Genomic DNA, 24,110 nt, shown 5'->3' on the forward strand with positions numbered 1-24,110 from the left:
TGCTCACCCCCATTGTGAACAGGCTTCGCAAAAATGAGTAGCCCTTGACCTTCAAAGCTGTAAGGGTGAACTGGTGCATGCTTGATTTTGCAGATCGGTCTAACCACTAGTTAGAAAAATCGACAATATTTTTATGGTTAAAGTCTCCATAATCACACCTTCCCCACCCACTGCAGTCTCTTCAGTGTATGCCTAATTTGCATACGTTCTTATGAAGACCTCTAACACTGAACATGCAGTAAGCATTAAAGGGACACGTCAGGACAAAGAAAACTTTTCCCCACTCATGGCCCACTTTGAGTCTTATAGATTTTTATTCTCCCTTGTATACAATAAAGTTTTTGTCAGATTCATAGAGTTTGACTTTATACAGGCATCCAGATGGAAGGATTTTTTCAAGGTTGTTCCAGATGTACACGGCCAAGTTCTCTGTCGTGCTAAAGGGAGAAGGAAGAGACGTCAAAAAGCAAAATCTAGTTTTTGTACAAAGGTAGCATCATTGCAAATCAAACACCCTTCAGTTGCATTGGCTGCTCCCTGCCTATTGCCTCTGACCAAATTTATGTACTTATTTAAAATATTTATACCCCACCTCTCCAGTGCACTAGTGTTAGGAACAGCTCACAAAATCCATAAAACAATTACACTATTAAAACAACATAAATCTAATAAAATAGAAACTAACCTGAGTTAAAGCCAAATTACAAATTAAAAATTTTAAAAAGTCAACACACATCAGATATAAGCTACAGCTAAAATATTAAAATGGGTCTTCAATAGTTTCTTAAAAAACCAGAGGGAGGAGTATGGTGGAGTTCTTCCAGGAGGGCATTCCAAAACCAAAGGGCCACAACCGAAAAGGCCCTGTCTCTAGTCCCTGCCAACCAGATCTCCGTTCATGGCAGGGCCATGAGCAGAGCTTGAGGTGTATCTGTACATACTTTACATGTTTTGAGGAGTTTGTGTGAGTAGCCCTGATGCTACGTTGCCTGTACACTAATTCCTTTCGAGTTACCCACCTTACTACACTGGCAAAGAATTCGACATCTTGGTCCAGGTTCTTGTGGTCAAGCGGCTCCATGATGGCTTCCTAAAGACACAGAGCAAGTGCAGAGGAGGTTACTGTTGAGATTGGTGCTTTGTTTCCAAAGGGAACCAAGAAATGTGAAAATTTCTCTTTGCTTCTGAGATTTTGAGCCAGGACAGTGTACCACAAGGAGTTGGGTAATGGCTAGATCCCAGCCTTGGGATCCTCAGATGTCGTCGGAACTACAGCTCTCATTATCCCCCAAAGCCGTTGTGGCTGGGGATGATGGAAGGTCATCCTTCAACATCTGGGGACCCAAAGTCAGAAACCCCTGGCCTAGAGAGTGAATCCTAGGACCTTTATTTTGTTTGCTGCTGATTCCATGCCTTCCCCATACTGTTTTGTACACTGATGTACACCTGGGATTATGCACCAGGGAGATTTCTGGAGGTGCTGGGGTACCAGAATGGGACTCCTATAACTCTGTAGATAACCTAGATTCCCAGGCCCCATCAGCTTGGGATTTCAGTTTTCAGATTTAGAGGTTTTGATCAATACCTTAACATAGGGAGGAAACAGAAAGAGCTGCCCTAGGGGGCTGTTATTTCAGCATCCAACAGGAGCTTCCCCTGCTATGGTAGAAAACCTGTTTACTCTGAGAAGTGGATTGTATAGCTCAGGCAGGTTGGTCCATCCATCCATCCATCCATCCATCTGCCACTTTCATATAACTGATTATTCCAAAGCAGTATGCAACACACAAGAAAATAATAACTGTTGCTCCTCCTGGGTCAGGTTTGTTTACTTGTCTGGGTAACGTGGGGATTCTTCTGTACAGGGTGTCTCTGCCTTGTCTCATTCCCATTTAGGCGGATGGGTCTAACTGATTTATTATAAGAGCGTAAAGGGTTACCAAAACTCTGGAATTACCTGCATATACTTCTGAAGTGTGTAAATATTCATGAACATGCCACTAATGGGGTTGATCTGCAAGGCAAGTTTAGGAAAAGAAAATGAATAATAATAATAATAATGATAATAATAATAATAATAATATCAATAGATAAAATAGATAAAATAATATCAATAGATAAAATAACACCAATAAAATTACAACACATCAACTACAGAAGGCCACACTACTTTGGACAGCATGAATATTACAACAATAATTTTTCGTTAGTTTTCTAGACTCTTGGAAAGGGCCTGATAATTAAAGGACCAAATTCGGTCAATAACATCTGGTAGACTGTGTGTAAATAGCATAATATAAAACATAAATACCCTGGAAAATATCCAAAGATGGCCTCTAATTTATTTTAAAGGAAGGATTGGCCAAATGTATAGAGGAGAGAGGTATCAATGGCTATGAGCTGCAAGTGGAGCCTCCATATATAGCAGCAGCTTACCTCCGAATACCTGTCAAAGGTTCCTGATTTTATGTATTCGATAACATTTTAGATTTTGTTTCCGTTTTTGTTTTTTCTCTTTACTGTGTATATTCTGTGTCTGTTGATGTTTGATCTAAGATCGTAAATAAACAACTAACTAACTAACTACCAGGGACAATCTGGCTGCCCAGATGCTTGAAACTAGAATGCTGAAGTAGATAGTATTGATCCTGCTCTAGAAGGACCATCCTTATGAAATGAAGGGCCTCTCGGCAGTCAGCGGAAGCATGGCACCCATGCCCCTGCCAACTGGGCTGAGGCTTCTTTTAGAGTGGAGGCTCTCTTCTGTCTAATGTGGGGGAGAGCAGCTGTGCATATTCAGCCCAGCCCAGCCCAGCCTCGCCTCTCTCTCTCCAGTGGCTGCTGCTGGCTGGTGTTTCCTTTCTCTTTTTTAGATTGTGAGCTCTTTTGGGAACCATGTTCTCATACATTTTGCTACGCTACACAAACTGCTCAGAAACTGCTTTGTTGAAAGGTGGTATATAAATGTTTTAACAATGACAGTAATAAGTACCTAACAACTGGCTGGCACCAATCGAGAATGTGGAGACACACAGATTTTTGTACAAGAGAAAATCTAGGTTTCTTCCCCCACCAGAGGAGGAAAAGGAAGAGGAAAAGAAGAAGAAAAAACTGCTTACTTCGCCTCGTACAGTCACCGTCACTGAAAAGCAAATTTTAAAAAGGAGAAAAAAGCAGTAAGAAAGTAAGTTAACGTTTGTTGCCATCTCATTTCAGAACCATGTGGGGGCAGCAATGAGATGGGAAACCACATCTCCAGGTAAAGCCATAAGGGACGGGCTGGATCTGGCCACACTTTTCCTGGATTGAGTGCTCCCTCAAACAAAACATCTTCCTGCACCTTCTTGTCAGGGAGAACTCCCCTAATGCTGATTTTCTGCAAGCAGGATAGTTCTTTTTCTCTCAGGGGGAAGTATTTGGACACAGAACACCCCTGCAGCCTGGAGTGGTGCAGTCCAGGAAAGGCTTTACCACTTGATTTTGCTCACTGTAAAAATCTTTCTTCAGATTTCAGGTTTGAAATTTTTGCTGGACGATCTTATTTATTTTTTAAACTCCTTCTTATTTAAATAACTGAGGTGCAGAGAGAGGAGACATAGCAGGAGTTGGGAAAGATACTCATACAACAAAATGCAGCCAGAGTGTGACACAGAGCAAGTTATATCAGCCCGTGATAATATATTCAGCAGACTAGAGCCGGGGGAAAGGTGTGCCAAAAGAAGACTGAAGAATCCCGCATATCAGTCCAAAATGTTCTGAGATGCAGGTCACAGTAAATGACTTAAGGTGACATTTATGAAAGTAATCAACGGTTGCAGAGTCACATGAAAAGTAGGGAGTCATTAAATATGTGGGTTTGATTCATCAATTCCATTCCCATTTAAATGCTGGCTTTAACAAGTGATTAGTTAACCAGTTCAGGAGCTTTGAACTGATTTTGCACTGGTTTTTGAATCATTTGATGCTGTTTCTCCAGTTCTGTCTAATGAGCTGTGTACTTGATTACTGAGCCCCTTAGCTTGAACTGGTTATCATATTTTGTGTGTCAGGGATTCAGTTCTGGTTCTAGGCAACCAAAAGTGTGGACTTGGTTCTGGTTCACTGAAAAAATGCTCAGAACCAATTTTGGAGTTGGGGTTCTCAGTTCAGTTCAGCTCCCTGTTGAAAAGTGTTCTTTCATCAGTTCTCTTGCTAAAGGGATTATTGAGTGAGCTCTTCTAGCAATGAATTGTGTTGGATTCTTTTCTGCTAGGAGTCTTTTGAGACTCCTATGAAATATGGAATAGAAAGCAATTTCTACTGTAGCAAAAGAACAGCAAAAATGTCATCAGGTTCTGGGTAAAATGCAAAGAGGATCTCTTTGCACAACAAGAATGCTGAAGCTCTTTCTGCACACTCACCGCCATGCCTGTCCTCTGCTTAATCCAGAGGCGACATGCAAAATGCTTCTTACCTTTATAATTGTGCCCATGGCTATGATTGCATTTTCCAAATAGTTTCTTGTTCTCAGCATCATTCAGTGATTTGCTGGAAGACCGGAGGAGGGGATGAGTGGGAAGAAGAAGAAGAAGCCAACACAAACAAGCCAATGACGAGCAATGGAGAGCACACAAAATAGACAGTTTCTCCCTCTTTTCGTACCTTGTGCAGCACGACAGAAAACTGAATTGCAGACTGGAGTAGAAATTTTCTAATACATGAAAAATAGGAACCCACAGAAATCAGTTGGGGAGCTTTTGAATCTTTCTTTACGCTTCCTCTGGCTGTACAGTGGCCATACTAATTCTTTCATTTCAAACCCAACTGGCTAGAATTTGTCCTTCTTTGACTACACATTAGCCCAACAAATGCTGTGGTGAGTAGATGCACCAATTTGGCCAGCTGGTTATTTGTGTCCAGAGAGTTGTGGGAAATGGCTGAAGCATCAGGAATGACTCAGCAGTGTCAATTCAACACCCAGCGTTCCCAGTTCAACACCCAGTGTTCTGGGATCCTTCCTCCCAGAGTTGGCAAAATCACAGGCACTTGGTTGCTTGGGTATCTATGAATTTGAAAAATTATCCCTGTCAACTCTGCACCTTTCCAGCCCTCTTCCCCCTTGTTACCTGCTCAGTCTATGGGCAGCTGCGAAGGTTTCTGTTCGGGAAAGGGACATCATCTTGCCCGCAGCAGTCAACTTTCCAACAGGAGCCATACCCTGCATTGTGGTAAATGCTCAGGAGCTGTGCTGTTGCTAAAAGTGAAATCTGTCCCTAGGAGCCTGAATAAATATGCCCACAAACTGTCATATGACCAGAGGCAGAATGGTTGCAAAAACACAAGGGTTAAATCTGTTCCTCACAGAGTGTGTCTCCTGACCGTCAAGTCTCTTTGAACGGAATGACCGTGAACTTTGCTTTCTTGCCACTTAATGCAGCGTGGTTCCCACTTCCTTCCTCGAAGCCCAACTTGGCATGGGCTTCCTTCTCTCAGTGTCTGGCGTTAGCTAAGGCTCGCTCATGGCTGGCCTCGGTCTTGTCTGAGTTGGCATTTTTTGAAATGGAGACAAGTTTGGAGGGAATGGAGATGCGCTAGGATAGGAAATGGGCTCATCCACATGATGATGAAGAGGGTAGGAGAAGCATCCTATCCAAGATGAGTAGTTTGCTCTCCTGCCTATGTGGGGCACAGCTCGCCACCCACCCATAGGCACACTTTGCCCACCTCCTAAGCAGTGTTCCCACTAGGTTTTTTGATGTCCGCTCAGTTAATTTTAGATCCCGCTCAGGTTGAACCAGGAAGGCCCCACTCTGAATGCACATGCGCACACACTGCCTAGATCCTGCCGCCCAGAACAAAACTCATTCTGCACAGATGAAAAAAAATTAGAGAGAAGCTCCTAAATGCTGGAGATGCAGCTCCTAATGGCATTGTCCCATAGCATCAGCAACCCTATTGACCACTAGGGGCATTAGGGGTAGAGATAGCCAGGAAGGACATTCCCCCTCTGACCATGATGTCTCTACTCTGATTCCCCCTTGTTAGACTGACACCTGAGAGACAGACTTCCTTCTTCTCCCTTTCCCTCTTCCTGTATGTAGCTAGCAATGAGGCATGTAGGTCTCAATCCATCTCCCTGATGGACTTCCCTAATAATAATAATAATAATAATTATTATTATTATTATTATTATTATTATTATTAATTGCGTTTATAAACCGCCCCATCCAGAGGCTCTGAGCAGTGTACAACAACTTTTTAAAAGACATAAAACACACAGTTCAAACACAATGCTAAAAACCATATTAAAACAATTCAAAAATGATTAAAACCAATTAAAATACTTTTTAAAAACAACTACAAGCCTTGGAAGGCCAGGCCAAATAGGTTTTTAGGGCTCTCTTAAAGGCCAACAGCGAGCCTAAACTGCGGATCTGCTGGGAGTGCATTCCATGGACCTGGAGCAGCTACAGAAAAGGCCCAGTTCTGAGTCTCCACCAGACGTACCAAATAACTACTTTATTTGGAACTTTAACTCCATGTCTCCAGACAAAATTAATTAGCAGTGCTCCCTTTCCACTGTGGCTGGGGCAGGTAAAGAAATCTCTCCTCCTGAGCTTTCTAGTATGAAGAAGGCAGGGGAGTCAGCTGAAGTTCCCGCCCTGCTCAATATCTTTTCTAATGTTTTCCCCCAATACCAGGCAGTTACAAACTCCAGGCTTGTTTTCAAGAGTCACCTGAAGATTGGTGTTGATTCCTGGAGACTCCAGGCCAACCCTACCACTAGGTCTCGCCATGTTCTCTACATCAATTCAGTTCAATTCAATTCTACATCATCTTCAGGAGTGTGTGGTGAGCCCCGATGACTGGAATAGGCCCAGACTCAAACTGAATGGAAAGACCAAATTAGCTCGTTTTAGAAGAGCTCATTGCGAGCTGAGTTTGGGAATGTTCACTTATCACTACTGTAGGCAGAGTTGCTTGACAAGAACAGGCTTTGGTCTGATCCAGCATAGGCGTTTCTTCATGTTCCTCTTCTGTGAGCCAAGTTAGGATTGAAAAGATGTCTTGAGTGACGTTCTCTGTGACTGTGCCTCAGCTGTGGAATACGGCAGCACTGAGGGCACCGAGAGCCCAGGAAATGTCATCTCTCTGGTCCTTTGAGACAACATAGGAGATATTGTTGCCTTAAGGCCGACTACAGGTGGTGAAGGAGGCCAGACGCAGGCATGGTTGCCATTTTCTCTGAGGTACTTGTATCTCACTTGGCATCTTCCATGTGAAGCTGCCTTCCTCCTCCTGTCAGGGTCATTCTGGACTCTATGCGCACAGAGGGAACAAAATTACTTCAGTGCATCAGTCAGACCTGGGAAACACTAGCATTTATTCTCAGCCTTGTCACAAGACCAAATTATAGCCAAGAATTATGATGCCAAGTCAGCTGCATAGAAAACAAAAATTAAAAAAACTTCACCCACCAGCTCCTCCCTTTGCGAATGGTGTGTTTTGTTGTCGCCAGAGTGCCATTTTGTGTGCGGAGAATCAATCATGCTCTGGCAAATTAGTTGTGCTGAGAGGCCCATCCTTTAAATGTCTTCCTCCATGGGTAAAAGGTTTTCTCTGACATTTAAATTCCTCTTGGGGTGGCGACAAACAGGGCCCTGTGTTCCCTGAGTGAGTGAGATAACACTTTTATTTTTATTTTTTTCATTGCAAGAACTTTGGCTTTTTTGCCTGGCTGTTCTTTCTCTATAAATAAATGCCTACTGGTTCATTCCTGTTCTTAGGAACATAGAAAGCTACCTTAAAAAAAAAACAATGAGTCAGACCATTAATCCATCTAGCTCAGCATTGTCTACTACAGTATTAGGCAATGCTGAGCTAGAGGGATCAGTGTTCTGTCTCAGTATAAGGTAGCTTCCTCTCTCCCTACACTGACTGGCAGTAGCTTCTCCAAGGTTTCAGGCAGGAGTCTTTCCCAGCCCTACCTGGAGATGCTGCCAGGGATTAGACCTGAGGCTTTCTGCATGCAAAGAGATGTCGTACAGGAGCCAAATGGAGTGGTTGATACTATTGGTAGGGAGGAATGCTCATTGGCCTGGCTCATTGGCCTGGCCTACCAAGGTTTGTGCTTTTTAAAAGTATTTGAATTAGTTTTAAATGGTTTTAAATTTTCTTTAAATTGTTTTTATATTGTTTTATACACTGTGTCTTAAATGGTGTGTGATCTAATGTCCTTTAAAATTGGTTGTACACCGCCCAGAGCCTTTGGATGGGGCGGTTTATAAATATAATAAATAAATAATAAATAAAATAAATTGTGATTTTTGACAACGTCTACACCACTAGAGATGCACAATCGATGACAGCATTGCAATACTTTCAGGTTCAGCATGCTAACAAGCTTTTCTTGACCTTTCAGACTGCTGTGGTCAAAAATTTGCAAGGGTGTTTTAAAAGCTTTTAAAAACAGAACTACTAAAAAGAATTATCGACGTTGACAGAGGAATGGAAATTAAAATGGGCAGGAATGTCCTCCAAAGATTACTCCATGCACCACAATTTGTTCATTGTTATCCTAATCCTTTCCTCTGTACAAAAATGACTGCAATTTTACCCTAATTGTTTGGGGGTATGGATAAAGAAGGGGTAATAACACCGAGAAAGCTGTAAGTGCAATGATGCAATCATTTATTTTTCATCTTCAGACACTGATTTCAGATGCTGCTGAAAATCGCTATGAGCCTTCATTCCCTGAGATGGCACCCATGGCCTAAGCTCGTGGGTCTGGCTCGTGGACGAATCCTCGACCACTGAGCTACAGCCCCATCTCCAGACTTAAGAACATAATCCTTGTTTGATGGATCAGGCCAAAGTTCTTCTCTCCTAGTATTCTGTTCTCAACAGTGGCCTGCCAAATGTCACTAGGCACTCTCAAGCAGAACATGAAGCTTGATGTGTGAGTACTGCAAGATATTCCCCTTAGGGGATGGAGCTGCTCTGGGGAAAGTATCTAGGTTCCAAGTTCCCTCTCTGGCATCTCCAAGATATGGCTGAGAGAGATTCCTGCCTGCAACCTTGGAGAAGCCGCTGCCAGTATGAGCAGACAATACTGAGTGAGATGGACCTATGCCCTGACTCAGTCTATGGCAGCTTCCTGTGTTCCTAAACTGGTCACCTCTGTTATGTCTGTACAGAGAGATGCTGCCTCTATACAGAGCAACTCAATTTAGTTACCATAGCGAAAGAAGGAAAGAAAGAGGAACTGGAGTCAGTGTCCCTTTGCTATGATATTAGGAAAGAACTCATATTCCCTTTGCTAGAGCAATTTCCAGGAAGAGCTGACTCCTTTTATTTGAATTTATGTCTTGTGGCTCAAAATAATGAGGTTACTAAGGTGGTGGCAAAATTCTTTTATGTCGCTATTAGACTAAGATCTTGTTTAAGGTCTAATTCATAGGAGCTTATTGTTTTGTCCTGTTTATTATGTGTTATATTACTGTTGGCATATTGTGTTCTTAATCTTGTTTTAATCTTTCTTGTATGTTCCCTGTATGGCCTATGGCTGTAATAGATTGATTGATTGATTGATTGATTGCAGTGGCCGCCTTTTGCTTGGTAGTCCATTTCACGTGTTAATTACAGGCAGGGGGAGAAATACTTGCTTAGTGCTGGACTGCTTAGATTCAATGGGGAATGCTGAGTGATAAGAAATGGAGCAATGAATTCCCCTCTTCATTCTGCTTGTAATTTTACAAGCCTCTCCTTAGTTATCTAAATTGGAGGGGGTGGGCCCTTAAGCACTTTAAATTGCAATGGCCTTAAGATGCAGAGGATTTCAAATGGCTGTTCTGTGTTTGTAAACTGAATCAAAGCCCCAGTCGTTGAGAACAAACACCCAGCTCGAAAAGGGGTTAGCTTCTGCTTTCGATAGATCTTATTAACAGCTCTCCAAAGTGATGTGCGAGAAAGGGAGAAAAAAGAGCTTTTCATGAAACGGCAAAAGGCGACTGGATTTTCTGATCACTGGAGACCTATTAGGAAGATGGATGGAAGCTCTGTTATTGGTGATTTACCTTTCTAATTGCTAAGCAAGGGAAGAGAAGGACAAGCTAAGCCGGCTCCAGGTGGGTGGGGGACTGCTCAGGGTGGAATGTGGCACTTTTGTTATTCAGATCAAATGGTGCTGATTTTGGAACTGGGCACAGCTGGGAATTTCCTTAGAGGAAGAAGAAAAGCCGCCCAGACAGACGGCTGTGATTTTAATCTCCCTTTTCTAGGTCTGATGGGAAAGGGAGGAGAAATAGGTATTAGCAAACAAACAGGTTTCAGGGAGGTGCCCTTATGGGCCTGGAGGCTGAAATTTGGGCTATTTTATTCACTGAGCCAAGTATTTAGAACTTTGCCTGGTGTTGATTGACAGGTGTGTAATCCTCACCTGATGGCTGCAACATCAAGTGACAACTGGCATGAGGGCGTGGGCTTGTACCTATCTGCTGCCATAGGATTTTTGAAGTACAATACCTTTCAGGCTGTGCATTCACCTCCAGTTGTCAAGGCCTGCTTCACACGTGTGGTGCAGCAGCAGCAGCATCCGACTGTGTGGACTAAAAAGCATCTCACTGGAGGCGATAGGAGAGTTCTCCTTGTGGCATTATGTATCTTTGCAGGCGGTCATGTTGCAAAGAGCAAGGGATGATCTTCGCAACATGAGCAAGGGATGATCTTTCTCCAAGAGTCTCAGGATTGTGTAAAATGTTGTCTTCCCTGCTTCACAACAACCCTGGGAGGTAGGTTAGGCTGAGAGACAGGGGTTGACTCAGATGCTTCCTGGTGAGCTTTCTGGCTGAGGATGCAACAAGAGCAGACTGTCGGAGATCTCTGAATGATGGAATTTCATTCACACACCCCTAAGGTAGATCCACCTGCTGAGGGCGACGCCCCCCCCCCCATTTCAGTCAGGGCCATGATGCTGGGGGAAATGCTGGAAGGGAAGGTCTCTGGAACTGGACTGACTTGGACTGCCAACTTGCCTGAGGTTATTCCTGGAGAGTGTTCCCTCCACCCCCATATTTTGTTGGAGATGGAGTTCCAGTGGCATCAACTGTCCTGATGGCCACTTTGGGAACCGAGATAACTAGGGAGGATCTCTTTACCTGTCCTGCTTGCCTCTGCTCTATGCCCCCTGCTTTGAATCCTCAGGTGCTTCCTGAGATGAGTCAGTCCTCTTCCTTTCCTCCTAGAGAGAAGATGGAAACCTCTCTCTCTCTCCCCCGCTACCTATTCGCTATGTAGCTGGCAGCCAATACTGAGCTTGATGGCCCAAGGGTCCATCAGGGACTTAGGGTTGCCATGCCCCCCAGAATTTAGGGTAGCCTCTGGATTTTGGCTCTTCCACCCGGCTGCAAAATCCCAGCAGGATTTACTCAGATTTCAAGTGCGCTGCCCGATTGCCCGGATTTTACTCTGGATCCGATCACATGGGAGGGCAGAGAAGGAGGGGAAAGTATACAAATATGTCAAACAAATAAATAATAAAATGCAAAGTAGTTGCCACATGATTTGCATAATATGCAAATTAGGCCACACAGGAATATGGCAATCCTAATAAGTCTGTCTATCTATCTATCTATCTATCTATCTATCTATCTATCTATCTATCTATCTATCTATCTATCTATCTATCTATCTGTCAGTCTATTCAGTATAAAGCTACCTCCCCTTTACTGATGCCCCTATGATGCCAGTTCCTGGAGTTTCCCGGCCACTCCTGGAGGGCTGGGCTGGCAGGGCTGTGTTGCAAGTCGAAAACTGCAGTTCCACTCCCCGCCCTTGGCACAAGCGTGTGGTCTCCAGATGGGTGTTCCCTGGGCTGGGTGTGATATGTGGGGAAAGATAAAGAGCTGCTCCCACATGAGGAGGAGTGGAAAGAGATCATCATGCACTTGAGAGGGTGATGGATTACACAACAAGGAGAGAGAACCCAAGGCGGACGGCAACCCCCTGAGAGGCGCTCTGCCTTGACCCTTATTAGCCCCAACAGAGTGGTGTCGGTGGGGTGGGTGTGGGGCGAAGGAGAAGCCGCTGCAGACCACACTGAGCTGGATGGACCAATGGCCTGACTCAGTATATGGCCGCTTCCCATGTTCCTAAGCCTTGGAACTTGTGGGCAGGCCACTTACTTGCTGAGGATTAGAAGCTTTGGGCCACTCTCTCCTAATAAAACTAGCTGCTGACCATGGCAGGCTGCTCAGATGTCCAGTGTAAGGGCTATTTGGGGACACACACGGCTGGGATTCAGACCTGATTAACGACTTCTGACCTGGACACCCTTCGCCCAATTCTAAAAAGTGTGGTGGAGTCCGTGGCAGTGCTAAGAGGTCAGAGCGCCTAAAAGGCATGCTGGCCATGCTCAAAGACAATTCTCCTTTATGCGGCTGTTGGAGGCTTGAACCCTGGCCTTGGGAACAGGTACTGAGGCTGAGGCCGGATTGTAATGAAGCCCCGATGCCCCTTGAATGGCCTTTTCTTGCCACCCTGATGCATCAGGGCACCGGTCCTCCACGCCTTTCTCACGGCTGCTCCATCAGAGGTGCTGATGCCTCAAAGGGATTGTCCCTGATTTAGATGGTTTGTGTATGTGTGGTACAAGAGCTGGCTGAACCCAGAGCAAGCTGATGAAACCTGATGGGAACACAGGATAAGGAAAGCCACACCACACCCTGTTCTTCCTTGCTTTTGCAAGGTCTGTTGTTGATTACCTGTCCAGTAGCATCACCAGGGAGAGAATTACTCATGCGGCATTGCAGCTCCAGAAGGCCAGTTAATTAATAAACTTATTTATCTGGGGCGTCGTCCATCAGGAAGTTATTCTACACATGTTTTCCGGTGTGTTTTCCCATGGACTCAAACCCATCCTTATGGGACAAGCTTTGATTTAATGGTGTGTACCAGACTATGATGCAGCAGGGAAATGCTCGACTAACAAGCAGAAGGTTGCTGGTTTGATTCCCCGCTGGTACTATATCGGGCAGCAGCGATATAGGAAGATGCCAAAAAGCATCATCTCCTACTGTGAGGGAGGAGGCAATGGTCAACCCTTCCTGTATTCTCCCAAAGAAAACCACAGGGCTCTGTGGGCGCCAGGAGTTGAAATCAACTTGAAGGCACACTTTACCTACCAGACTATGGGAAACACCTCTATCGGGCAGTAGTGCTATAGGAAGATGCGGAAAGGCATCATCTCATACTGCATGGGAGATGGCAATGGTAAACCCCTCCTGTATTCTACCAAAGAAAAACCACAGGGCTCTGTGGGCTCCAGCAGTCAAAACCGATTCGACAGCACACTTTATCTTTACTAGCATTCAAACAACTTCAGTTCTTCAACCATCAAATAGCTGGTGGTGTTTGTGTCAGTGGGTTTCTGTGGGGGCTGGTCTATTGAACAGAAATAGTTGGAGCATATGCCATTGGGGCGAAAGTCTGGTGTATAAATTAAAGATGATGATGATGATGATTGATGATCCCTATTTCTACTGTAAGGCCTGTCTTTTTTACCGCATTGCTATGGTGAGTCACACCATGGCCAAATTATCCCTCACTTGCCAGGTTAAGAAATGGCAGTCCCAGCTGGAATGAGCTTGGTCTTCCTCTGCTTATAGTCCAGATCCATAGGAAGCTGCTGTCTACTGAGTCTGAACATTGGTCCATCCAGTTCAGTAGGGTCTACTCTGACTGACAGCAGCTCTGACAGCAGGAATTTTTCTCAGCCCCATCAGGAAGATGCTGGGAACTGAGCCCAGGACCTTGTGCATGCGAAGCAGGTGCTCTACCTCTGAGCTGTGCCCCCTTCCCCTGCAATCTGCTGGGCTCTGTCTCTGCCACCCCCCCTTCCTCTGTGCCCACATCTGCCTTGTGCAAGGCTTTAAGCTGTGTAGTTGCACCATGCGGCACAGCTGTCAAGTCTGCAATACCCTGCAAGTGCATGCCCTGATTCAGCTGAAATTAAAGTCCCATTGAAATCAGTGGGTTGAAGGATTAGTGGTGAATGCCATCCCCCTTGCTTTCAGTGGGACTTGGATGGTGGCGCAGATTCCACAACGCCTGCCACTGCAGTGAGCAGCAGCAGACTGCTTGCATTTATTTAGCAAAGGTTCAAGCAACCAAGTCTGAGTAGGCAAGGGAAACAAAATATTTAATCCTGTTTATGTCACCTTGACTGGTGCAGATTTTACTCCTTAGATTGGATACATTAAGATAGGTAGATAGATAATGATAATAAACCAACCTTATTCCCATATTTGGTCAATACTTTGTTAGATAAGTGATAGTTGAAGAGTGACAAATTGGACACATCCAAGTAGGACTAATTCCATGAAAACTAATAAAACTAAAACCAAGTAGGACTAATTCCATGAAAACAAACAAACAAAAAAGCCAACGAACTAAAAAAAACCAACCCATCACAAAACCCCACAAAAACAGTAAAAAGAAATATGTTTGGGAGTAAGAGACAAAAATATGCCATTATGGGTAAGTCAGGTTAACGTTACTTCCTTTCTTTGTTTGTTATACCCCCTTTTCCTTGTGTGTCCTCCTTCTTTTTCTGTTCATTCTCGCTTTTCCTTCCATAGTTCTTCCTTTTTAAATGTTCTAGAGTGAGGAGATGTGTACAGACAGGGGTGGATTACCCCCATGGTTTGTGCAGTAGGAAACTAAGCCTGGTGTTCACAGGACTGCAGCCTCGATTAAATAGTTTTTACTGTACAGAAATCTGAAAACGGGACCTCTTTGAACGCAGATGTGGCTTCACTTCACAGTGGTCCACTTCTATCTTGCATTATGAACACTTCCATTTGGGGACCGTGATATAGCTTTTAAGAGGTTCTGGGGGCTCAGACCTGTCAGGAAACCATGCATGCCATTGATGCTTGGACGGACCCCAAGATTTTTCATCTAGAGCAGGCCAGCTCAATTTAGGCCCCCCAACTGTTTCTGGATTACAACTCCCATACTCCCTGGCAGGTTGTGGTTACTTATAGGTGAGGGATAGGTGCTCTGCTTATACCCAGAGCTATTTTCGTCATTACTTTCCCGCATCTTCAATGACTCAGACCGACAGCTAAAAAAACAAGCTGGCCACAAATTAATCTGTTCACAGACAAACAGCAGGGTTTTGAGTTGATTAGGTCCAAAGGAGCTTTTGCAAATGACACTGCCTTGATAAAGGACATTTAAAAAGCTTTCAAAGGGGATTAGACCAATTCATGGAGAACTGGTCTGACTGTGATTATTAATAATGAAGGCTATGTGGAACCCTCATATTCAGAGGCAGTATACCACTAACTTCCATTTGCTGGGGAGTGATACCATGGGAGGACTGTTGCCCTTCATGCCCTGATTGTGGGCTTCCCAGACACACCCATCTGGCCACTCTAGGCAACAAGCTGTTTGACTTAATGGGCCTGTTGGTCTGATCCAGGAGGGCTCTTATATTATTAAGCAGTTCCTGGTACCTCCTGTTTGCCAATGGGTTGCTAAACATAAAAGCAAGGGGAACTGTTAAATGTCTTTTAGCAACCCAAGTGATTTGCATGTATTCTAGTCCTCATTAAAATGGATCTGGCATTCCACCGCACAAATAAATCCACTCCTAATTCCGCAGCATTATATGCATGCCAACATAAAGGGAGCAGGGAAGGTGTGTTTTCTAGCTGAAACTGGCTTGGAAGGTAGTTTGCACAAGCCTGAGGGGCAAAAAAGCAAAACCCATTCAGTGTCCTGACTGTTGACTTTTAACAGAGTGGTAATTAAAAGGGAGAATTTAAGGTTGTTGCTCTTTCCGGTGGCTTTCCTCCATGACCTTGAGAAATGCATAAATCCTGCTAAAACATGCCTTTTCATTGGCCTTCTCTAATAGCTCACTGTGGTCATTTGGTTCTCACCACAAAAAAATGAGAGAGCTCACATTTGTATGACATATTATCAGGATTATTTATTTATTATTTATTATGGACAGCAAAGTCTTCCCAGCAAAACAGATTTCCAAAACACACGTTCCCGATAAACACAACAGTCTGTACAAGCCCAGCTCTTTGGGAAGCCCCACATCTACAGAAAACTGGCTCTGGGGAACCCAAACCCTCCTTCATCTCAGCCACCCTCCCCAATTCCCTCTCCGTGGAAAGGGGCCTTCTAGGGGAAGCACGGGAGCTCTCCATTTCAGAGAAAAAGATTTTATTTTACAGTAAAGGAGTGAACAATGCCCTGCCAGCAGGGGTTTAAAAAGTCAAAGGCGTTAATAAAAGGGATCCCCCCTCCCCCAGATGAAGAAAAAGGGGTGCAAACTGGCATATGCACCTATTCCAGTCTGTGCCCAACTCAAAACTCAGGATTTCCTTCCTTGTTCCGGATTAGAAAAGAAACAATAACCAAGGTCAGATTTCTGGTCAGTCTGTTCTGTAGGCTGGCTATGCAGGTTTATTTTTCAAAAAAATTCTCAGACAGTCTCTCACCAGATCCAACAGAGAGCAAGGGCTCCAATTTCAGCATATCGGACACAGCAGCGATTCACAAAGGGCTTCCCATTCTCACATGCCCCATGTACAGTATGGTTGTGTTTCCCCAAAAAAGTACAGAGCGGGTTTCCTACTCTTGCTTCAGAGACTTGGTGGCGGGCAGAAGAAGATTTGTGGGTTCCTTGGATAAAGTAAAGTATACTTTTGTCTAGAGTAAAACACAAAACCATCTGGCCTAGTTCTTTGGAGTCAGAAGAGCCCTATTATCAGGTGTCCCATTCAGGGCCATCAACCTGTTGGTTATAATTTTTGCTACCACAGGCGACCGAGTTTGTGGAGTACGATTTGGGTTATTTTTTTGGTTTATTTTGCCTCAGAACCCCCCGCCCCCCCGCCAATGTCTTGGGCCATCTGTTTGGCTCTCTCAGTTCAGCGACCTGCTTGTGAGATGCAACCGCTTGAGTTATCATTCAAGGAAACGTACAATTAAAGGTGCAGAGATGAAAAGAGAGAGAGAGAGAGAGAAGGGGGACCTCCTTCCTGAGGAGAACAGCTACCCAACCTTCACATTCTGGTTAGAAGCAACGATGGAAGTTTAGGCAAAGTGATGGGCACGTGCGTGCTTCAGCTTAGGAGAGGAGCTTGAAGCCGAGAAAGGCGGACAGGAGCTGTGTTGCTGCCAGGATGAAGGAGCTGGCCTGGGCGGTGGAGACGGAGCCCTTGGGCCCACCGGTACCTTTCGTCGACTCATGGGCAGAAGCCAAGTTGTGATGGTGGATGACAGTTGAGTTGAGGAGGACGTGGGCGTCAGTGGCATTGCTTCGCAGGGTTGGTTGGTGGGGGACTGCTGCTGTGTGGGAGGCTGAAGATGGCACTGCTGTTACGGAAGCTGTGGCAAACTCTGCAAGGCAAAAGGGGAAATTAGATTATTGGAGCCCTTGAGGTTTAGGGGACTGAAGACTGGCGAAGGCCTTGTGGGAGAGCCAGCTTCCATGGGAAGGCCTCAGGCAAATCTCATCCAGGCTCACTTGCCCAGGTTCCAAATTGGAGTGATGGGGGCCTACCTCGCAGGGGTGTCCCACAGAACTGTGACAAGGGGGTTGCTGTGAGATTGAAGCTTATAGTGGGTGGTATCAGCAATTTGTCCCTCAGTATCTTTGTTTGTAATTCTTTTTGTGGAAGAGATTGCTAACCGGGGAAGGGTAAGATGTTCATATCTGAGAGAGTGAGGAGTTGGATCTTTTCTCACAAAGTTACCTTTTGTCAGGGTCTGAGTCTGCATCAGGGTCGTGCCGTTGGCAAAGGAGACAAAAGTCCTGTTTGGAAACAAAGAGGGAGAGCTGTGAATGGTTGGAGAAGCAAGCAAGCAAAATGAGCTCTCAGATATTAAGGACGGGTGTTGGCGGGCAAAGATACTGAAATGCCAAGCTTTTTTGTTGGGGCATTACTAAGGAAACCGCCCCCACACACACACACACTTTTATTTGTAGGAATTTCCAGGAGAGATTTCAATAGGTACTGATAAGATGTTCCTTGTCAGGATTGGCTCATGATCACTGGCCATTGTAAAACTGGGAAATAAATTTAAGCAAATGGCATACAAAAAATTACTCAAACAGATGAGTGATTGGTCTATACATTATTAGATTATAATTAATTTATACATTATTTTGTGCAGCAAATCTGTTTCCAGTCTTTTTTTGCTGTCAAGGCAAAAAGAGTTTACTTAGGAGTCACATATTTGCTTTTGTCACCAAGGAGGCAACACATTTGGATTGCCTCCCTTATGCTAGGCGTTCTGTTGAGAAATCCTGCCAAAAATCTTCATCAAAGGGAGGTGCATAGACAGTGCAAAGATAAAGGACTAGATCCTGTACTCTTTGAAGCCCATGGAAACAAATACAGCTGTTTGAAGGAGTCTGCTTCATACTTGCCTTCAACAAATAAACATCAGTTCTGTCACTAAGCCTTCCCTGTCTCACAAGGTTGTTGTGAGGATAACAATGGGGATGCCCCATGCCTGCCACTGTGAGGTCTTTGGAGAAAGGGCAGGTGCAAATGTGATAAATACACTTCTCACATCTAAATACATGCACATTGCAAGCTTCTTGGGGCAGGGACCTTTATTTTGTTGACCTGTCCTGCTTTTTGTACTGTGTACAAAATTTCTGCTGCCTTTAATCAGTGGCTGAACCACTCACCTTATTTCTGCAGACAGCACATTGGTGTTAGTTGGGGACGTCCAGCGTGTCCGGATACTGCTGCCAGAGATGTTCTTCTTCACAAGGGACTCATCGCCACTGCAACTTATCAGTTGGTTGTCGCTTTCCCACAGACCAGGGACATTGTGTTGGGAGGTCACGGCATGAAGGATCACGGAGGTGCCGTTTTCCACCCCAGTAATAGATACTGTGGGGAGAGGGAGAGAGAGAGGAGTCTTTTTATTGGGGAAAGGAAGGGAGGGAGGGAGACTTGTGCAATGCTGAGAAGCCAAAGGAAAATTCCATCTAGTCCAAAGCATGGGTGTGGTCCAGAGTCTCTGTCACATTCCTGTCCATGGGCTAGGGGCCCTGGAGGATCCCTGCTCATGGGGGCATGGCCAGTCCCCAAACTGTTGGGCTGAATTCAACTAACAAGCTTCGGCAACAGTGGGGAAAGGGCAGACGGGGCAGCTAACCTGAAAACTGCAAGGATGTCTCCATTTCGGAGAAGAACCCTATACTGTACTCTGGCAGGGGCTCCAGTGGTGGTCCCTGGTGCAGTTGGGACTACAACTCCCATCATCCCCAGCACCTCAGTGGCCAAAGATGTACAGCAACACCATCTGAGTTCGAGAACTCCTGGGACAAGGTGAGAGGGACTGGCCCAAGGTGGCCCAGGGAGCTTCATGTCAGAGGGATTTGAACTCAGATCCAACTCCAACACCTTCTCCAGGATACCATGCTAGTTATTCATGGCAAAAAGCAGTGCCCTCTGCCCATGCTCAGAAGTGCTCTCTTTCTTGCATCACATGCTCTTGTGAGGATAGACTTCAGCATTCAAAAGAAACAGTTTCCAGGCCTGAGCCCAGATACAAACCCAGTGATGATCTCAGTGATTCTGTAGCCTGGATGGACCATACCTATGAATCAGATGTTCAGCAAACCCTCCTCCCAAGAGGAGGCATGTGGGCAACCCAGGTTTTGTACAAAAGGAATGCCTTTGCCTCTTAGGGCCTCATTCTCATCTCAGACTGTATCCTTAGGCTCCCTTCCTCTCTCCACTCTCCCACCAAACTCTCAGTTTATATTGTAAGCAACTGGGGGCAGGGGCTTAATCTTTTGCTTGTGTCACAGCAAAATATTCATTTTGTTCCCTGCTGTCCCTCCTTCCATCTCCTGTTCTGACACTCGCCATAACAACACATTCATCTCAAAAGCAAGGCTGGCTGCAGTGCTGGTTCTGTCTGAAGCCTACCCTCAGCTCTCTTGCTGTCTCCTCTGATGTGCAACTCTTGCCTTCATTTAGATTTCTAGGCCAGGCCCTCCCTGATTTGGCAAGGAGAGGCAATGACTGCACCCTCAAAACGGCTTCTGATGCAGGTTATTAAATTCCGAACTCATTCATTAATGCCAGCTTTTATTCAAGGAGGATGAAAACTGGGGCGTCATCCCTGAGGATGGTTTAAAAATAAATAAATATGGAAATGGCAAGTCAATGCAATTACTTGCACAATGACTTTGGCTGTGGGTTCAAAACCCTGCTAGGCCAATTTAGCTTTCTGGGGAACTATGGGAACATTTCTAGACCTGTAAGAGCAGAGTTATGAAACTCATGGGAATGGGAAAATGCAAATAGGAAATATTTTAAGCCCAATTTTCAGGTGGTGTAAATCAACATTTTATTCTCTTCCAAGGCAAACCACATAATTTGTCCTTCAAGTTGTTCGCTTGGTAGTTCCACCAACATTCATAGAACTTTTGCACTAGATGTTTGTGGCTCTTTTATACTGCTACTGGCTGACACAATCTTCTGATTTAATAAGAAGAAAGCATTTTTACTGTGCAAAAGCCTTTTCACAACCAACTGCCATCTATTTTTACAACAACCCTTTGAAGTAGGTCATAATTTGCCCCATTCTACAGATTGCCCCATTCTACCCTAAGAGACAACGGCTTGAACCCAAGGCTATCCAGAGAGGCCACAGCTGAGGCAGGATTTGAACCTAGGTAGTCCATTGCACTGCACTCCCTCATGGTTGTTCTTATTTCAGTGCTGGTCTTTCTATAGCCAATGCTGGCCAAAGTGCCCCTAGGAAAAATAGATCCCCAGTGCATTATTCCTGGGGCTTCTGACATCCTTTAAGAGTATGCACAAAAATCCACTTCATATCTTTCATCCCTTGCAGTGCTGTTTCTCTGTCTCACTTCAACAAAGCTAGTTAAAAATTCCAGCTGACTTTGTGTCCGCTGGCTGGCTGGCGACTCTGAGTCTGGATCCCTGAGGCAGCTGAAGGTGTTGCTTTTGCAAATTTGGGATCCAAAATTTGGCCCGACAAAAGAGATCCTAATTTCAAATGCACAAAGAGGCATGTCAAAAAACAAACAAACCCAACAGAAACCAGACAGGAAACATTTACATCATTCAGTCCAGCCAGGTGCTCCAACTTACCTGTGTAGATGGCACCTGGTCTGTAAAATAGAGGTTCCACTTTCAAGATGTAGAAGCCACGGGGAACTGTGTTCTTGATGAGGGAGCAAGGCTGCTCCTGAAGGTAAGCCGGTGAAACCAGCACCCCGAGGAGGAAGAAAAGTGTGCACTTGAGGATTGCCATGACCAAGGGTTCCGAGTTGCTGCTTCTCTTCAAGACAAGTCCTGTACCTGAGATCCGACTGTGGAGGGAGGGCGTGGGGCAAAGCCTTTTATGCTCTGTGGAAGAAGCCAGGGCCCCTCCTCTCACCCCCTCATCAGTGGGAGGGCTGTTTCAGGAGGGTGACGAATGTGGAGTGTATTTCCCCTTACCTGTTGCTCAGCAAAGGGATGACCCATCTGGGTCAAGGGGCAATGGCAAAGGCCAACAAGGGGCAACGATAATCGCAGGCATGATCTTTTCTTTACGTGCAACAGCCTAAAGGCAGGGCTTGGAATAGACACTCTTTAGAGAGAGAAACCAAATGGCTTTCTTTGTCCTCTACTTAGGAATAATCCATACGTTACCCCTGCACGGTAGGCCAGTATTATTTCATTATCCCCAACTTTGGTTTACGAATAGAGGACAACACCATAGACATTTATCAAATGATGTGGAGAAAGCAGAGAGAGAAAACTTCTCCTTCTCTCCCTGTACCAGAACTTGGGTCACCCATCAAAGGAATTTGATGGGCAGAGGAAAGGAAGGACTACTTCACTCAAGGCAAAACTTTATATTACATTACATTACTTATATTATATAAGAGAGCCAGTGTGGTGTAGTGGTTAGAGTGCTGGACTAGGACTGGGGGGACCTGAGTTCAAATCCCCATTCAGCCATGAGATTTTGCTGGGTGACTCTGGGCCAATCACTTCTCTCTCAGCCTAACCTACTTCACAGGGTTGTTGTGAGGAGAAACTTAAGTGTGTAGTATACCGCTCTGGGCTCCTTGGAGGAAGAGCAGGATATAAAATGTAAAAAATAAAAATTAATAATAAAATAGTATTTTATTTTATTTTATATTAATTTGTCGTATGTGTATACTGCCTGATATAGAAACCTCCAGGCAGTGTACAAGTTAAATATAAAATAGTTAAAAATTCATAAAACAGATAAAAACAGTCTCAATAAGTAAAAACATATTAAAATTAAAATTTCAGTTAAAAGTCTAGGAAAACAGATACGTCTTCAGGGTCCTCCTAAAAAAAAAAAGGCAGAGAAGGAGATGCTCTTTTTCCAGCAGGGAGTGCGTTCCAAAGCCCTGGGGCAGCCACAGAGAAGGCCCGATCCTGAATTGCCACCAAATGAGTTGGCAGCAACCATAACTGGACCTCCAGATGATCTTAACAGGCGACAGAGTTCATGGCAGAGAAGGCGCTCTTTTAAGTACCCTGGACCCAAGCCATTGAGGGCTTGATAGGTAATGACCAGTGTTTTGTATTTCGTTCGCAAACATATCCGCAGCCAGTGCAATTCTTTCAAAATCGGTGTCGTATGGTCCCTTCGAGTTGACCCAGAGACCAATCTGGCTGCTGCATTCTGTACCAATTGTAGTTTCTGGATGATGTACAGAGGGGCACGAAACCCCAGACCTTGGGGACTCCAAGGTCCGGGGGGCGGGGGCCTCCAAATGGCCAGGGCTTGGGGGCCTCCTGTCCAAGCCGCTGCCAGTCTGTGTAGACAATACTGAGCTAGATGGACCTGTGGAGGTGAGTCTCACGATCCGGGAGACCCACCTTCAGAGGGTTTGCGGGGAGAGCGGACTTAGCCCGCTCTCCCCGCAGATGATCCCCAGTCAGCCCAGGGTGGCTGGACTGGCTGCCCACATGACTGCCAGCTCCATCATGGAGCTGGCGGGGGCTGCATGGGGATTGGGGGCTGCATGGCCCCCGGCAGTTCCAGGATGCCACGTGTGAGTGTGCAGGGCATCCTGGGGAGACCCCCCCAGGGTCAGGAGGCTTGTTTCAGCCTCCCGCCGGGGGTTTCCTCGTGTGCTGCTGCACACTCTGTATGGGGTGGGGTTCACATCTGTCTCTAAACTCACTGGGAAAAGTCCTTCTGCCGTCTCTGTCTTGGAAACCCATCTAGTATTCTCTGGTTAGGCAAAGAAATTGATCATCAATTTTTCAGACCCAACCTGAAACAGTAAAAAAAAAGCATCATCTCAGGTTGTTCTTAGTATATTCTACACATGCATTCTTACTCTTTGTTTTGTTTTATTATTTTATTTTATTTTAGGTCAAAAAACCCCTCAGCTCTCCTTGTTTTTGGGCCCTTGGTGAGATCCCACTCACTCCTCAATCTGCTTTTGTACCATTGTCAACATTCTATTGCTGACAGCTTCCGGCTGAGCAAGCAGAATGTTCGTGAACATTCCGTCATGTCACAGCAGCGCCAGCAAAGACAGGAGTGGTGGGTTTTCAGTGGGGCAAACAGTAATAGCAGTTTTAGCCGGTACTGTGCAAGTGTGCGTGCGTGAATATGCCATTCTGAAAATCAAGATTTTTTTGAAGAATTAAAGCCATAGTTTCAAAGTTTAAAGCCATGATCCCCAGACCTCCTCCACCCTGTCTCCAGAGGATGCATGGGGCAGTCCCTTCAAGCACATTTTTTCCATGACTTCATTCCAGGTTTAATTATACCCTTCCCTCCTCTCCATTCTTTGAGGTGGATCATTAACTTTTCTTCCCCTTCGTTTACATAACAAGTGACTTTCCTTCCATCTTCCAATTCTCTCCCCCCACCACTCCCGCCATGGGCCAGTTCATGACATATGGATGAGTCTCTGCTCTTTACCATGGCAACCACTGTCAAAGGTTTATTGCAGAAACTGAGGTGGTGAGGCAAGAGCAAGCAGCTGAAGCAGGGATCTCGTCCACTCCCTGTGGCTCTGCAATCTTCCCTCCTGCTTCCACATTCCAGCTCTTAAGTAGCCAGGAATA

At 45.2% G+C, this 24,110-nt stretch overlaps 2 protein-coding genes across 2 annotated transcripts; both read right to left on the reverse strand.

The window, feature by feature from the left end:
- Positions 1-291: 291 nt before the first annotated feature.
- On the reverse strand, positions 292-5,203 carry LOC128333548 (6-pyruvoyl tetrahydrobiopterin synthase-like). The gene is made up of 6 exons (XM_053269089.1): positions 5,106-5,203; positions 4,454-4,527; positions 3,120-3,142; positions 1,958-2,014; positions 1,020-1,090; positions 292-437 (listed from the first exon to the last, which is right to left on the reverse strand). The coding sequence occupies exons 1-6, from the start codon at positions 5,201-5,203 to the stop codon at positions 314-316; spliced, it is 447 nt and encodes a 148-aa protein (XP_053125064.1). The 3' UTR covers positions 292-313.
- An 11,715-nt stretch (positions 5,204-16,918) lies between these two features.
- LOC128333549 (placenta-expressed transcript 1 protein-like) lies at positions 16,919-21,354 on the reverse strand. The gene is made up of 4 exons (XM_053269090.1): positions 21,150-21,354; positions 18,701-18,908; positions 17,757-17,815; positions 16,919-17,400 (listed from the first exon to the last, which is right to left on the reverse strand). The coding sequence occupies exons 1-4, from the start codon at positions 21,310-21,312 to the stop codon at positions 17,129-17,131; spliced, it is 702 nt and encodes a 233-aa protein (XP_053125065.1). The 5' UTR covers positions 21,313-21,354; the 3' UTR covers positions 16,919-17,128.
- Between the last annotated feature and the right edge of the window lie 2,756 nt (positions 21,355-24,110).

The sequence above is a fragment of the Hemicordylus capensis genome, chromosome 8 (assembly GCF_027244095.1).
Source record: "Hemicordylus capensis ecotype Gifberg chromosome 8, rHemCap1.1.pri, whole genome shotgun sequence".
Classification (NCBI taxonomy): domain Eukaryota; kingdom Metazoa; phylum Chordata; class Lepidosauria; order Squamata; family Cordylidae; genus Hemicordylus; species Hemicordylus capensis.